At 37.1% G+C, this 16,484-nt stretch overlaps 6 protein-coding genes across 6 annotated transcripts; 3 read left to right on the forward strand and 3 right to left on the reverse strand.

Moving 5' to 3' along the window:
- The first annotated feature begins 759 nt into the window (after positions 1-759).
- On the forward strand, positions 760-5,388 carry EV154DRAFT_460785 (ABC-2 type transporter-domain-containing protein). The gene is made up of 2 exons (XM_051597527.1): positions 760-2,701; positions 2,762-5,388. Exons 1-2 carry the CDS (start codon positions 872-874, stop codon positions 5,267-5,269), a joined length of 4,338 nt encoding a protein of 1,445 aa, XP_051459873.1. The 5' UTR covers positions 760-871; the 3' UTR covers positions 5,270-5,388.
- A 438-nt stretch (positions 5,389-5,826) lies between these two features.
- EV154DRAFT_479210 (uncharacterized protein) lies at positions 5,827-6,627 on the forward strand (the record flags this gene model as incomplete). Its single annotated transcript, XM_051598240.1, has 3 exons — positions 5,827-5,937; positions 6,003-6,045; positions 6,236-6,627. The coding sequence occupies 3 exons, from the start codon at positions 5,827-5,829 to the stop codon at positions 6,625-6,627; spliced, it is 546 nt and encodes a 181-aa protein (XP_051459874.1).
- A 33-nt stretch (positions 6,628-6,660) lies between these two features.
- EV154DRAFT_460788 (peptidyl-prolyl cis-trans isomerase-like 4) lies at positions 6,661-8,317 on the reverse strand. Its single transcript, XM_051597528.1, has 3 exons — positions 8,292-8,317; positions 7,330-8,226; positions 6,661-7,269 (listed from the first exon to the last, which is right to left on the reverse strand). Exons 1-3 carry the CDS (start codon positions 8,292-8,294, stop codon positions 6,772-6,774), a joined length of 1,398 nt encoding a protein of 465 aa, XP_051459875.1. The 5' UTR covers positions 8,295-8,317; the 3' UTR covers positions 6,661-6,771.
- A 1,615-nt stretch (positions 8,318-9,932) lies between these two features.
- Positions 9,933-10,800, reverse strand: EV154DRAFT_143225 (uncharacterized protein). The gene is made up of 2 exons (XM_051594072.1): positions 10,146-10,800; positions 9,933-10,088 (listed from the first exon to the last, which is right to left on the reverse strand). Coding segments are annotated over exons 1-2 (474 nt in total). The 5' UTR covers positions 10,619-10,800; the 3' UTR covers positions 9,933-10,087.
- A 404-nt stretch (positions 10,801-11,204) lies between these two features.
- On the forward strand, positions 11,205-11,378 carry EV154DRAFT_386665 (uncharacterized protein; the record flags this gene model as incomplete). The annotated part of the gene is made up of 1 exon (XM_051595050.1): positions 11,205-11,378. A coding segment is annotated over one exon (174 nt), but the record flags the coding sequence as incomplete, so codon positions are not given.
- Positions 11,379-12,960: 1,582 nt separating this feature from the next.
- Positions 12,961-15,510, reverse strand: EV154DRAFT_439640 (trehalase-domain-containing protein). The gene is made up of 4 exons (XM_051596904.1): positions 15,366-15,510; positions 15,244-15,301; positions 13,464-15,162; positions 12,961-13,403 (listed from the first exon to the last, which is right to left on the reverse strand). Exons 1-4 carry the CDS (start codon positions 15,486-15,488, stop codon positions 12,965-12,967), a joined length of 2,319 nt encoding a protein of 772 aa, XP_051459878.1. The 5' UTR covers positions 15,489-15,510; the 3' UTR covers positions 12,961-12,964.
- Between the last annotated feature and the right edge of the window lie 974 nt (positions 15,511-16,484).

Genomic DNA, 16,484 nt, shown 5'->3' on the forward strand with positions numbered 1-16,484 from the left:
GAAAGTGACAAACGTTTTTTTTTAAGATTCAAATTTTCAATTGCAATACTACTGTTAAATTAGAAAATAGGTTTGCGAATACGCCATGGTATCTGAAGCTGTCTTTAGTTACCTAAGAGCTACAGCTTCGGTAGCGGTTTTAAACTCCGTACCAACGCCAAAAGGTTAATTTTCTGATTTGCTTGGTATACCTGGTATACCCGAAAATCTGTTATTTCTAAAGACGGGAAGATAATAATAGTGAATATTTACCTAAATAAGGAAACGGTTTCTGGGAGATTAATGTATTTTGCTTGCGATAATCACACTGTATTGGCAAGCCACTATTACTAATACAAAAGTCACATAAGATAAGGATCAAAGATGTAAATAAAGGGATGTCTTTTCATGATGTATTAGTAATAAAACAACGTCACATATACAATTTTCTGCTTTATAGAATTATCGTACATATACGTTTCAAGTCGTTTGGAGATGCACCTGCGCATTTATGGTATTGCGCTCCTGGATCAAACTTGGAAACCATAGGTGTCGATCATATAAGGAAGTTTAGTTAAAATGCGTTTAGGAACACTACCGGGCTAATTTCAGCCGAATATGAAAATAAAGTTTCGAAGAGCGCATTAACGCACCCGTTAATTATTAATGGATCAAGAAATAACTGTCACTTTCGTTTACGTTTCTTGAATACAGAAAAAAGTATAAATAGTATTCGGATAAGTTGCCGTTTTACTTCTTATTTTCTCGCTTTCTTCATTTCTTTATTAAAAATAAATAACAATCTAATTCATCATTTGTAAAGTCCGATTTTATTCATTTTTTTTTTCTCGAATAACACATTTTCTTATTTGAACGATAAAAAATATTTTCAATGGATTCTTACTGCACTTCAGTAAACTATCCGAACAAAATCAATACTGGTGGCGATCATTATAGTGTTGATGAAACGGAAACTGTGATCGGTGTAGATAACACTCATCATTCGAGACATACGGTTGGTGCATTTGGCGAGGCTGACGGTAATGCTGTTGATATCAACAATGCACACGAAGAATATGAATCTGTTCGACGAGAGCTCTCACGACAATCGTACAAAATGTCCTCCATTTCTCCTGGTGCTGACCTTGAAAAAGGTGGTAACACTCAAGATTTTGATCTGACAGAATATCTTTCTGAGCAACATTCCCAATTGACTGCTGCTGGGTTGAAGACTAAAAATATGGGTGTGATCTGGAAAGATTTGAAGGTGCAAGGTTTAGGTGCTGATGCAAGATCGATTGTAACAAACTGGTCTGTCGTCTCTTCTTTCTTCCAATTCTGGAAATGGGGAAAACACAAGGGTACAGATTTTACGATTTTAAATCAGAATGATGGTTTCTGCAAATCTGGTGAAATGCTGCTAGTTCTTGGTCGACCTGGTGCTGGTTGCTCTACTTTGCTCCGTGTTCTTTCTAATATGCGTGCTTCATATACACAAATTGATGGTGATGTAACTTATGGAGGAATCGACGCTAAAGAATTTGGCAAGCATTTTAAAGGTGAAGTTTGTTATAACGAAGAAGAAGATCTTCATTATCCCACTTTGACTACACAACAGACTCTAAAATTTGCGCTCAAGAACAAAACTCCTTCAACACGTATTCCCGGTGAATCTAAGGCTGAGTTTACTGATAAGCTTCTCTATATGCTTGGAAATATGCTGGGTTTGACAAAACAAATGAATACTATGGTTGGAAATGCTTTTGTTCGTGGTCTTTCTGGTGGTGAGCGCAAGCGTCTCTCAATTGCTGAACAAATGACTACACACAGTTCCATTAATTGTTGGGATTGCTCTACTCGTGGTCTTGATTCTTCTTCTGCTCTTGATTATGTTCGCTCTCTTCGTATTATGACTGATATTACAAAAAAAACTACTATCGCAACATTATATCAAGCATCTGATAGTATTTTTGACTTGTTTGATAAGGTTATGGTTTTAGATGAAGGTCGCTGCATTTATTTTGGTCCTACTTCTGGTGCCAAAGAATATTTTTCGGAAATGGGGTTCCATTGTTCTGCTCGTAAATCTACACCTGATTTCCTTACCGGTCTTTGTAATTTAAATGAACGAGAAATTCGTTCTGATTTTAATGGTCAAGTTCCTGTTAATTCTGTTCAATTCGAAAAGCTTTACAAGGAATCTCCTATGTATTCTCAAATGATGGATGAACGCAAAGCTTATGAAAAACAAATTAATGTCGACCAGCCATGCTTAACTTTCAAGGAGGCGTTTATTCAAGAACATGATACTCCTGCTGTTGTTAGCTATTACGAACAAGTTAAAGCTCTTACTATTCGACAATTCCAGCTTGTTTGGGGTGACAAAACATCTCTTGCTATTCGTTTTGGTGATGTTATTGTCAAGGGTTTAATTACTGCTTCTGTATACTATATGATGCCTGTTGATGGCAATGGTGCTTTCTCTCGTGCAGGTGCGTATATCCTGTTTCTATTCTTCAATTCTTTTGTTGCACAATCCGAGTTACCCAGTTTTATGGAGGGTCGTCGCGTACTTGAGAAACACAAGCATTTTGCATTGTATCGTCCTTCTGCTTTCTATTTTGCTCAGGTCATTCTTGATTTCCCTTTGGCTATTATTCAAACTATTCTTTTTGAGATCTCTGTTTATTTTATGGTTGGCCTCGATCTCGATGCTGGAAAAGTAAGTACAATGATTATTTTATACTTTTAATTTCTTCTTTTACTAAGACATAACTTCTAGTTTTTCTTCTTCTTTATTACATTTGTCATGACCATCATGTGTATGAATAGTTTCTTCCGTTTCTGGGGTTCCATCAGTCCTAATTTTTACACTGCTTCACAGATCTCTAGTATCTTCTTTATCGCATTCTTGATCTACATTGGTTATCAAATTCCTCATCCTCAAATGCATCCCTGGTTCGTCTGGATCTATTGGATCAACCCACTGGCCTACAGTTACAACGCAGTCATGTCTTCTGAGATGATGGGATTGAAATTTAGTTGTGAAGGACTCAATGGTGTTCCCTATGGTGAAAGTTATACCAACCAAGACTACCGTTCATGTATTCTTCCCGGTGCTGCCCCTGGCGCTAGTTACGTTCTTGGAGACGATTATTTGAGCTCTTATTATTCATACCAGACATCACAGCGCTGGATTAATTTTATGGCTGTCTCTCTTTTGTTTGTATTCTTTAGTGGCCTCACTGCTCTTGCTATGGAATATGCATCTCTCAAGAAAGAAGGAACCATTACCAAGGTTTACAAGAAGGGATTCTCTCCTGATATCGTTTCCGATGAAAAGAAATTGCAACAAACAAATATCGTTGAAGATCATGAAATGGAGGCAGTAACTGATGGTACGACGTTCTCATGGCATCACATTGATTACACTGTACCTGTTAAAGGTGGAACTCGTCAGCTTTTGAATAATGTTGCTGGTATTGTCAAACCTGGTCATCTTACTGCTTTAATGGGTTCTTCTGGTGCTGGCAAAACTACGCTTCTTGACGTCTTGGCCAGAAGAAAGACAATTGGTACCATTGATGGTCATATCTACATGAATGGTGAAGACTTGGATGAAGACTTTGAGCGTCTTACTGGTTATTGTGAACAGATGGATGTACATAATCCCAATGCTACCGTCCGTGAAGCTCTTCAATTCTCAGCTTATCTTCGTCAACCTGCTGATGTTCCCAAGGCGGAGAAGGATTCTTATGTTGAGCACATTCTTGAACTCATGGAAATGGATAAAATAGCCGAAGCTCTTATTGGTGATCTTGAAGAAGGTTCTGGAATCTCCGTAGAAGAACGCAAACGTCTTACTATTGCTATTGAACTTGTTGGCAAGCCCAAATTACTTTTCTTGGATGAACCTACCTCCGGTCTTGATGCCCAAAGTTCCTTTAACATCATTCGTTTCATCCGTAAGCTTGCTGATGCTGGCTGGCCCGTTTTATGTACCATTCACCAACCTTCTTCAACTCTTTTTGAACATTTTGATCATCTCCTTTTGCTTATGCGTGGTGGCACAACTGCTTATTTTGGCGAAATTGGTAAAGACTCCCGCACAATGATTGATTACTTTGAATCCAACGGCGGTCCTGCATGTTCTCCTGACGCAAATCCTGCTGAATATATTTTGGAATGTGTTGGAGCTGGTACTGCTGGAAAATCGAAGCAAGATTGGTCTGAGGTCTGGTCAAATTCACCCGAAGCTGCTGCTCTGGAACAAGAGCTTGAACACATCCATGTGTCTATAGATCACAACGTAACTCGTAAAGTAAATATGTACGCTCAGCCTTTCTCGAAACAATTAGCTCTTGTTTATAAGCGTATGAATATGTCTTGGTGGCGTTCTCCTTCTTACAATATGGGCCGATTTTTCAATGTTTGCTTTATTGGTTTGATTACTGGTTTTACCTTTTGGAAAGTTGGAGGCACTCCAACTGATATGCAAAATCGTATGTTTGGTCTTTTAACAGCATTGTTTATGGGTAATACAATGATTATCTTGATCCAGCCGCGCTATCTACAAGAACGATTATGGTTCCGTCGTGAGCATGCTAGTAAATATTATGGTTGGTCGCCTTTTGCTATATCCTGTCTACTGGTTGAAATCCCTTACCTTGTAGGGCTTTCTGCAGTCTTTATGTTCTTTTACTACTGGACAACTGGTTTACAGAATGAGTCCGATCGCATCGGTTACTTTTTCATTCTTTTCGTGGTTTACTTGTTCCATTCCATCAGTCTTGGTCTTGCTATTGCATCTGTTTGTGATTCTGCCACCATGGCTGGTGTTCTCAACCCATTCTTCATAACAATTCTAATTTTGTTCAACGGTATCTTCCAGCCTCCTAATTCAATGCCCAAATTCTGGAGTTCTTGGATGTATTATTTGGACCCGTATCATTATCTTACAGAAGGTCTGATTACAAATGCTTTAAACGGTGTTGCGGTAGTATGTGGTGCCGATGATTTTATCAAGATTAAGGCGCCTCCAGGTCAAAACTGTGGTGATTATATGTCCGAGTTCTTTTCTGACGGTGGTCTTGGTTATATTGGAAACCCTAATAGTACAGACTATTGTGATTATTGTCAATATAGTACTGGTAATGATTACTTCGAGTCAAGAATTGGTTGGTCCTTCTCAAACAGATGGCGAAACTTTGGAATTCTCTGGATTTTCACCATGTTCAATGTTGTAGCCTTTGTTCTGTTAACATACACTTTCAGAAAACAAAAAAGATAATCCGTCATCTGATATTCAATACTGTACTTTCTTATCTACAAACAGTAATTTCACATTTGTAACACTATTCAATCATATAACATATCATACTTAATTCACATAATAAATTTGCTTTGCTTACATATTCTTAATATTTCGTTATAAAAATTATTACAGATAGTTTATAAGAAATTGTCGCTATAAGAACAATATCTTATTATTGAGTATAAAAGTCGTCTTATTTTCAATAAGCTGGAATGAGTTGACAACGTGGCATTAAGCTCTCTTCATCCCAACCCCTCGTTTCATATACGACTCTAAAATCGCAACCAATTTTGTAGTTTTTTTTTTTTCTTTGTAGCGGGTTTTACTGATAGCATATTCACTGTTGAATTCAACCAGGAAAAGTTTAGGCAGTCAGCTAAAATAATAATTTTATTTTCTATTGATGGAAATTTATCATTGCAAATTCCTTTCGATCATTTTCCTAGACAGAATGGGAATTATTGTTGTTTATTAAATTTTGTGATTTTGATTTTGCTTTATCCATATATTTTGCATCTTTTCCTATAAACAATATGCCCTTAACGAGCGAACCTACAAACTCACCACAAACTTGGAAAAACAAATTTCTTGATTTTTACATATGGTCTAAGGTTTTATCAATAACCCTTAATATGATGTACATGGTAACTATCTCTCCATGACTGCTATAAAATTATGTACCTGTTACTCATTGCGCTTTCTGCATTAGATACAAACGTTTGACGATATGTATGAAGCGGGAGCTAACATTGGTAAAGTAGTTTGGGGATAAATCAGAATCATCTTTGGTTGACGACAGCAGCGATTGATTTTTATTTTTAGCATCGAATCAGCAAGCAGGCGAACAAACAACCGTGCCATTACAATATGGGTTCCAAATATTGATCGGCTGTCTGATGATGTTTTGTTTAATAGTGGATCTTATAATACTAACAACTGTAGGTACAGAATACATAAAATTTGTGAAAGTACTCATGTCTCTTTTTTTGCAGTCGAAAATAACAGTAGCAGATTGGTATTGGCGCCCAGGGGTATTCTTTTTTACTTTTACTTGCGGAAATGAAATTATCCTCATTGTAGATTTATTGTTCAGCAATGAAACATTTTTTCAAAATTGTCAGCAAAAGCTGACGGGTACACATACTTCCTTGGTTCTGATTTCTGAGGTTTGCCTTATGCAAAGCCGCTTAAATCATATTGTTACTTTAAGTGTAATATTCCGAGATATTCTCATATGCGTAAGAAATGTATTTCGATCCAAAGTTATGATGCTAACCCATTTGATAATTAGGGAGTTTATGTCGCTGTTAGCTACGTTTATGTTTTACGTTTAGTAGAAACTCTTAAAAGAAGAGCCTCTTCGGATACTGCAATGCACGTTATGGCAAATAGCTATCACTACCCTATTACACAATAAATAAAACGCATTTACATACATACACGAGCTTTATTATTTCGACTTGAAAAGAAACAGCCATTTATCTTCTTCCCCTATCATCCTCTCTCCTCCGGTCACGATCCTCTCTTCTGTCATTATCTCTATGACCTCTCCGTCTATCGTCTCTGTTACTCTCATAATCTCGTTTGCTGTCTCTTCTATCATCTCTTCTATCATCTCTTCTATTATCTCTTCTATCATCTCTTCTACTGCTATTTCGATCACTGCCTCTTTTGGTGCTGCTACGATCGTCGTCCTTCCTAGAGTCGCCGCGACGGGATTGATCTTCATCTGTTTTTAATTTTTTGTGATCTTTTTTGTTTGTATCGAATACCAAATCGTAACCCTCATCTCTTTTGCTTCGGCCTTCACCATCCCTATATCTTGTTCTTTTTTGGAGGTTATCAAATCCACCCATGGATTCCTTACTTCCAGTACGCTTTGAGATCCAATCCTTGTGAAGTTTCGATACGGATTGAGAGAAATCGACATGGATACGGCGATCATCAATCAAAACAGATTGCATTTTGAAGTAGGCCTTTAAATAGAATAACAACAATTAAAAATTCCTCCCTTTAACAAAGTTACACAAATTTACCTCTTCAGCATCCTCTTTATTCTCAAATTCAACAAAAGCGTAGCTTAGTGATTCACCAGTTTGTCTATCACGAATGATTTCACAGCTATGAATAGCACCGAATCTGGAAAATATCATTTCCAAATCCTCATCTCTTGTTACTGGATTTAATTTACATACGAACAATACGTTCTCTGGTGGTTTTACTTCGGCAAAAGGTAGATCACCAATCATTTCTAAAGTAAGAGCATGTGCCTTTGCTTCTCTTTCTCTTGCTCTCTTTTCTATTTCCTCCGGATCGCCTATTTCTTCAATATCCTCGTCGTCTGCAATACGCATCGACTCCATTTGTTCTTTTGTAGGCAAAGGTGATTCGTCAGGTACTTGAAGGCCCTCAGGATCAGGGAATGGATCATCTAAAACAACTGTATGTTTTATACGAATATCACGAAAGGGTCTGCCTTTATCATCACAATAAGCTTCGTTCATCTTATCCAGTACTTCGAGCCCTTCTGCAACTTCGCCAAACAAGGTATATTTACCATCCAAATAATCCAAATCGTCAGCTAAAGTAATGAAGAATTGACTTCCACTAACACCTCCACTTTCTATTGACGCGTCGGCTGCAACGGCCATGGAGACCATGCCCTTTCTTTTATGTTTTAATTTAGGATTGATTTCAGCAGGGAAATAACGTCTAGAAGGGCCATTCAAAATACCATATATGGATTCCCCTTGGTCTCCCTTACCAGTAGGATCACCGGTTTGAGCCATGAAATCTTTTTGAACATTAAAGAATGGAGCAAAGTTGTAGTATTTAATTTTGCAAAGCTTTAAAAAATTAAGTGTCGTTCTGGGACACTCATCTGTATACAGATCTATGACAAGATCACCTAGTGATGTCTCGATTAAAACTGACTACATGGGAGAGCAAAGAAATAGTCAGATCGTTTAGTGCCGAAAGAAAAAACTTTGTAGCCTACCATTAGTCTTTTCTAAATTATAAAGGTTAAAGTCCTCATTGTATTATTTTTCTATACCTGTGGCACGGATTTAATAGTCACGCGGAATTAATTTGTCATTTGTAGACTTACGTAATTATGGGTTGTTAACACTGAACTGCTCAATTCACTGCTAAACGTTTGGTCCGCATAGTTATACCAATACAACCGTCGATTAGAGAGTAATTTATTCTTGGAACATTTGAAAAATGATTGATATTGTATGTGCTAAATTTATGAGCATTACGCCATTGCAGCTTAAGATTTACTCCAGGAAAAGTTTTCCTGCGAGCTGATTTATTTATGCTACTAAATTCATGGTCGATATAGATGAGTTTACTTAAAATAATTGCACAGAACTGTGTTTCTGATCCAGATTTATCAACAATACCTATAAGAGATACCGTGAATTTGAGTCCGGGGAAACTCTAACAAAAGAGGCTAGATTTTTTTACTATTTTAGAAAGATACAATGGCGTTTTGTGTCTTGTGAAGTCTCGTAATTAAAATTTTTGGAATTGTTAATGATATTAATGAATAGGACGCTATAGAATCCTGATCGTAATCTAAGGTATTTAATCTCGGTTCCAATGATTAGTGTATACTACCTTTTTGTAAATTTGATCCTCTGGAGTACCAAGGGTATAATAGATGTCAAACCCATACAAACTGCGTTTAAGATGTACGACAAGGTTAGACTTACAGCAAATGCCTGATACGAAACCCATTCAAGGACAGCCCAAGATTGAAAGTAATCTTAGCATCTACATTTGTTGCGTAGCTAAGAGGATAATTTTTCTTCATCTCATTAAAGTATAATGTGGGGAGACCGCATTTATCTTGAACGTGTCTTGTGTTGCTATTAGATCATTGAAAAATGATTGAAATACATGTGAAACCAGTGATGAGTTCAGACGGCAATACAAATAGCTTGTGCAACATTAAACACAATTAAATGTGCTCATTCTACTTGCATAAAAGAGGATACGTGGTAGCTAAATTTTACTCTTATTCTATTTAAATTAAAGGATGTAACAATCTCATTTGATGATAGATGTGTTTATAGCTAAATTAAACACACTAGAGCATGAAACATTTAAGCAGGTCGTTCATGACAAATAATTAAACTCCTTTTGGTTTTGTCCCAAGTTTATCTTGATAAATTTAAAGTCGGCCATCTTGAACCTAAAAGCACATAATAAAAAAAAACCTGCATTTTACCCAACATGAATTAAAGCCAAAATTTCCCATTCAATTCAATAACACTTTTGATCCTGCAGATCATGCTTCTATTTCCGGGTTTTTTTCAACTTTTTTATTGTGATCCTAAATTTAGCAAGTTTTTTTTTTCCAAGATCCGTGATTGTAAAGTGGCAATGCCGCGTAAGATCTTTGAGGTACTTTGTCCCCCTCTTATACAGCCACGTACAATCCAATGCTCCGTTTGTCCTTTAGCGTATTTAAACTGACTAACCCCCCTTCGTTTTTTTTTTCTTTTTTTTTTTTCTTTGTACGACGACTACTTTAGAAGACGATAGATGCTTTTCTGGTTTTTCGGGACCTGAGACCTGAGACGCAACTAAATTCCGATCCGAAAGAAACGCTGAGACATGCAAGTAATTTATAATAGAATTGTGTGCTTTCTGCGTATTCCGTTTATTGTTGGGGTGCCTAACAATACGCGAATGGTATTACTGCAAAAAGGAAAAAAAAGAAATTGAGAGAAATATAAAAAGGAAGATGAACAATAATAAAATAATAATACAGATAGCGAAGCATCTAACAATGGATGTTAAAAAAAAAAGGCTAAAATACCATACAATATCATTGACTTACTATAAAACGGCAAGGGCTTGAGAAGTGCCGACTTCAGAGCCTTCGTCATCGACAATGATAATTTCTTCATCGTCTTCATCTTCTTGCGCCATTGCATAGGCAATAGAATCACCATCGTCGTCTTCACTATCGCATAGACTTTCCAGATCTTGCAAGTTTAATTCACCGTCAGCCTCACATCGAGCAAGCAAATCATCGAACCAGTTTTCTAAGCAAGCCTCACTCTCTTGCTTCATTTGTTTTGCTTCCACGTTAGATTCATCAGCTGACAAGTGATCGATCTCCAGTAAAAGAATCTTAAATGTCTCCATTACCTCAGCAGAGATTTCACCTGAAGAAGGTGTTGATTTGATTGTGTTAAGTACTTGAGATAATTCAGACAATAACCCAGTGCTATTGCTTTGATCGCACACACGCTTTTGTGCTGACTCGGTGGGTTCTGGGGAAGAGTTTCGGCTACGTTTGTTGGACATTGATCTGAAAATCTTTTTTTTTTCTTAAGCTGAAAGAAGAAGAAAGAACAAAGAGTAAAGTCAATCATTTTCTTTTTAAAAAAAATAATTTCCAAATTAAGAATTATCCAGCTTTTTTTTTTGTTTTTTTTCTCTCTTCTTTAGCCAAGATTCTACTTGAAGTATATTGAATTAAAATATGAGTACAACTATACAGAAATGCATTTGTGAGCTTTTCTGTTATCTTGATGAAAGTGGCGGGATTTTAATCGGTTGACGGGATATGATATAATTTCAGGCTCCCTGACTACGAGATGGAATACCCATCTTTTGGATATCAAGACAACAATAAATAAATAACTATTTTTTTTCATCTTTACCTTCTTTTTGCTCGATTCTTATACTACATTCTTAAGATTTACACCGCTATAGCATACTTATTTACATGGATGAGGACGGACAACCCCTAGCTTGGGCAAATGCGCTTCTTCAACGCATCATTATAAATATGGAGCAACAACTCCCGATCTGGGCTTCCCCACTTGGCAACAACGGCCCAAATGTGGTTATTAGAGAACCTGGTTCAAATTTCACTTCTACTAAAGTCATGCTTACACGCCATCCATTTTTGCAGCAGGATTTCTTTCGACGACCTTTGGAGGAAAACGATCGTAGACGCTTTTTATATGCTTGTTCTAAAAATACTTTACCAAACTACGATCCTTCCAAGCTCAACAAAGTTCAAGTCATCGCAAACAATAAGCATACGGATTCACAGCTTTCAAATATTCAGTACCGCTTATCAGGTATTACCCGTCCTTTGGACTGGTTTTTCGTATCAACTTCACCATGGGCAATGAACACCAGAGCAACTTAAAGAGCAAGCCTTTGGGCCTCAAGCACGCAGTACACGAACTCCTTGCTGAGCTGGCGTTGCTTACACCACTTTACGCACCGAAAATATGTTTCATAAACCTCCTAGTACTATATAACCCTCAACTCAATCCACTGATCAATTTCTTATTGGTACTCAAGAAATGCTGGATCACATCAAGCTTCATCAATCGGCTCAAAATGCAACTGAACAACGCCGCAAGAGATGTAATGGACCTTGATCCAACAATCACAATAACCTAACTGGTAGTGGTGTGAACAACAATAGTACCACAAAATCAAATTATAATAAAGCATCTAACCCCAATTAACAATCCCAAGGACCTAAACTAGTGTTCCAGTCGAAGCTCGCTCGAATGACTTTTTTTGAGGATCGAACTCGCTTGTATTCTCTTAAGCTCAGCTCGCTTGCCCAAACAAAAGAACGAGCTCGCTCGCGTTCTTTATTACGTGAAAGTGCTGTCAATTACAGAAACTTATAATTATACGATATTATTAATTAAAATACGATTTAACGTAAAATACGAATTAGTTAATAAGAATAAAATTGAGACATTGCATACGGTTTATGATAAACTACGACGTACACTATGATACATAGAGTACAGCGTAAATGAGTAAGATTCTTACATTACCAAGAAAGCTCATTGAGTGTTTCTACCACGCACAATCAGTGAAAATGTTTGGCTTAATCAGGTTTAGCTTAAATTTTTGTATCATTTATTTGAGAAGACTGGATTTTTTAGATACGTTTGTTAATCTACATTTAATTGTAAGTCTAAACCATTAAAATTAAAAACTAAAAGGCAATAAGAATAATGAAATTGAGAGTATTGTTAATAGAAAATGTTATTGTTCGTCTTTTTGCAGCCTTGAATTTAAATGATTACTATCAACTTTATAACCGAGCGAGCTTCGATTGATGCTCGCTCAAAGCTCGCTCGAATCCAAAAAAGTGATGCATGCTCGAGTACAAAAACCCGGTTCGAGCTTTGTTCGAACTGGCGCAAGATCGATGCAAGCTCGAAAAGTTCGAGCACTAGCAGTGACAAATTTGGTTGCAAAATTACCAACTATAGTACGTTTTACGAACAAATTTATTTAAGTTAAACAAAAAATCCGCCATAGTGAATGTCATATCAATGGAAGCCCATTTTAAATGATAATAACGTAGATAGTGTTGAAAGTTTCTCTAAGAAAACGCTTGTGACTATCGTTTTGGAGGAATAACGATAAAACTCTGTTTAAGAAGGCCGCATTGTATGTTTTAAAGACGATTGATGCCCACACAATGGTATATCGTCATGGGATCTCCGCAACACTTTTTGTTATTTTATTTTCATGATGCAAAATTAAGATTCCTGTGTCTGTCTACAAAAATAAATATACATCGCAAACGTTTGTCTTTACGGTATTTTTTTAAAAAAGAAACCTCTAAAAACGCATCAGGAGTCAATTGAAATGAACGTCTTTTTATTTGATAAACGAAATAGGTTCATCCTCCGGGGTGACAATAATTTCTTCAGTGGAGGATGAATCATGTCTACTCAGATTAATACTGTTAAAAGATCCGTCAATTATGACTGAAGACTCAGGAGGTACAATAACCGTAACAGCAGCGTCCAAGTTTCCGTTCAGTGTAATTTCTTTGGCCTTGGCAACTTGAATTTGTAATAAGCGATCAAACAATACATCAGGACTTGTACAGGTACCTAGAGCACGACGCATTTGTTTGGACAAGATAGTAAGACCGATTTGATAAGATGCGTTCATCCAACCAAAACCCTCACGAGGCACGTACTTAAAGTCAACCCCGACATTACCATATTCGACTTGAACTTTATGTGTCAAACCCACAACGTCATATTTTTCTGGAACAACGCCATTAAAATCAACAAATGACTTGGTTATTCTAGATAATAAATTAGTTAGTTTCAAGCAAAAGTAAAAAGTAGATGCTGATGTACTGTACACATATAACCAGCGGTAGGCAAGTCTTTGTTGAACATCAATCATGCCATAGTTTTCAAATCCACGCCAAGAAAGGATTTGATGGGGAGCCCAACCAAAAGGAAAATCCCACTGACGATTTGGTCGATCCAAAGTAATGATGCCTCTGGAGGCAGCCGTTCCGGACACTAAACCACCCATGACCTCGAATTTGGAAAGAGACTGACGTGTCATCTTTTCAGCTTGTTCCTGGCTAGCGCAATTAGCCCACATGGCCCAGAATGTGGTCACCGTTTCATAACTGATCTGTTCTTCTTTGACTGTATCATAATCAAAGTACATGCCTTTCTCATCATTCCACAAATATTTATCGATACGTGATTTTCTTGCAAGCGCACGGTCACGCCATTGGTCAGGATTTTGTTTGACACCTCGTTCATCCAAAAGATGACCGTCTAAATAAAGTTCTATCATGTCAGCAATATCCGTCTCATACTTGTATAAAAGCGAGTTTAAATCAATGGTAGCTAGGTTAGCACATCGTCCTTCATAACGATAGGTTGTATCATGTCCTGATTCACGCACAGCGCGATCATGCAAAAAGTATTCATCCAATTCAGGCTCAATTTGAGTTCCGTCGTTGTAACGTTTCATCAGTTCTGAAATGGATAAACCGGCTCGGGAGGCAAAAGGTTGGAGGATATGATCAAAATGGGAAGCTTCCGTCTCTGGTGGAATACCTTTTCCATCAGGCCTAAATCTTGACAGTTGTGTCTTGGGATCTAAACGAGGCTCAGCCATCCAGACCGTGTGATATTCCTTCATGGCAGATTGTAATACAGTACGAAGCCAATCCTTGTTTTCTTTTTCAGTAGCTGTTAATTTTAAATATACTTGTTTGGCCATGTCGGTCAAAAAAGGGGGCTGAGACCGAGAGAGATAGTAAGATCGATTGGCGTTCAGGATCTTGCCATAATGCTTAATTTCGTACGCAAAATTTTCAACCATGCCTTGCGCCAAATCCACTCGATCATCAATGAGTAAGCCTAATGCTTCAAAATAAGAGTCCCATCCGTACATTTCATTGAATCTTCCACCGGGTACAACAAAAGGGACACCTTGGAATGTGGTCTGACCATCAATATTTCTGACTTTTCTAAGGGCCAAAGAGAGAATTCCTGGTTTATCGTTAATACTTGCTACATATTCAGGAGTAATAAATTCAGGTAGTCTTTCGACTTCCAATGCCAAATGAGGTCTTGTGTTGGCAACATGTTGGTAATAGTCAAATACTTCATCCTCACTGTAAGGTATATAAATACGAGGGCAGTGGTTTGCCAATCTATTTTTAGGGTCTGTACAAATCTTCTCGAGACCATCAGCATCAATAGTACGAGTTAAACCATCCCAAAATTGATGACGAATCATTCTTGATAATCGGTCTACGGGGTTTTCAAAGAGACGTGCTTCATCTAATACGATATGCTTACGACCATAATCCTCAGCGAGAGCAAGTTCTTGTAAAAGATTTGACAACATGTATGTGCCTCGAATTTCAATTTTGCGATAACCGCCAGAATCTGCACTGCCAACAGAAAGTGATTTGGGTCCCAAGTCATTTACGGTGATTTGAAAATCTCCATCCGTATCCTCTTGTGCTACTAAAATTCTTTGTGTTTCCTTGACATCAAGAAGGAATTTGCGGGGCTTGTTTTTGTCATCTATCATTGCAGATGATAAGTATATATATATATATATATAAAAGAAAGAGATTTTTATATTATATGTATATAAATTATTACCGTGCGACGCCCTTCTTTTTCTAGATGGATCGGCTGTCTTGATTATCTCATGATGTCCCTATATAAATTAATTTTAAATTAATATTTATGTGTACACATCTATACATGTCATATCCACATACCGAGAGTTTTCGCATTCGATGAATGGCGTTTGCAGCATTACTTCCTGTAGTATAGTAAGTCTTTGCTGGTGCGTGTACATCAAAATTCGGATCTATATCCACGTAGTTTAACTCTTGTTGCATAGTGAACGAGATAATAAAGAAGAGAAAGAGGGTTAAAAAAAATGAAGGGAAAAGAAAATATTAAATTTATACTTTTTTTTTTTTCTAACCCCACACAAACAAAAAATGATCAACCCAAAAATAAACAGGTATCAAACTCACAAACTACGTAAAAAAAAAAAGACAGGCTGTCAAACAGCATCAGATGAGCTCAAACAAACTTTTGTTGCTGACATTTTAGGTAAAACTTTTATTCAAAAAACGTTTAGTTTTATAGAGAAAATGGTAAACCTGTAGGAACGATCTGTTGGGAGGTAAAGTCAAAAAAGTCATGATGGATGAAAATTCCACTGTTGTGTTACTGCGATTACTCCAAAGGAAATATTTACCCAGTCCTTGTAAAAGACGTTGTTCTGTTCCTTAAATTAGTGGCTTTTTTAACACCCCACAATCAGTTTAATGAATAGGACTAAGGGGGGAACGTATACTACAGGAGGTTAAATCGTGCAACAATGCCCGGGTTGAAAGGCAGTTTTGACGCAATATTACCAATATTACAAAATGCATGCTTCTTTACGAGATTCAAAAAACATTTGCGGTGTCTCCACAATATGTGACATCGTTATCATATAGTTGGCTTTTTTGTAAAATTGAAACCAGCAGTTTTGATGACTAGGTGGGTTTCATTCAAGACCAAGGCTTATATGGGACACTGTTAAAATTTTTAAATCCCTTGTCTGAATAATCTGGCAGTTTTTACTCATGTTGAGTTATTATTAATTCACTGAAGGCAAAGGCATTGTTTAATAAGCAATCATTTATGGATAAGACCCTTCAACACACTGTTTTTCCGTCAAAAAGCAGTCCCACAATGTCTGCTGGTGTTTATTCTCCCTATGGCAACTGCAAAAATGTGATTGGTAAATCCATTAAGGGTCTGGACAGGAAAGTTGTCAGGTACCTGAAATGATTTCTGTAGTACAAGACGAAGAATGGCGACATGTGATTGAGAAAAGA

Source organism: Mucor mucedo (assembly GCF_025094135.1).
Source record: "Mucor mucedo strain NRRL 3635 chromosome Unknown EV154scaffold_24, whole genome shotgun sequence".
Taxonomy (NCBI): Eukaryota; Fungi; Mucoromycota; class Mucoromycetes; order Mucorales; family Mucoraceae; genus Mucor; species Mucor mucedo.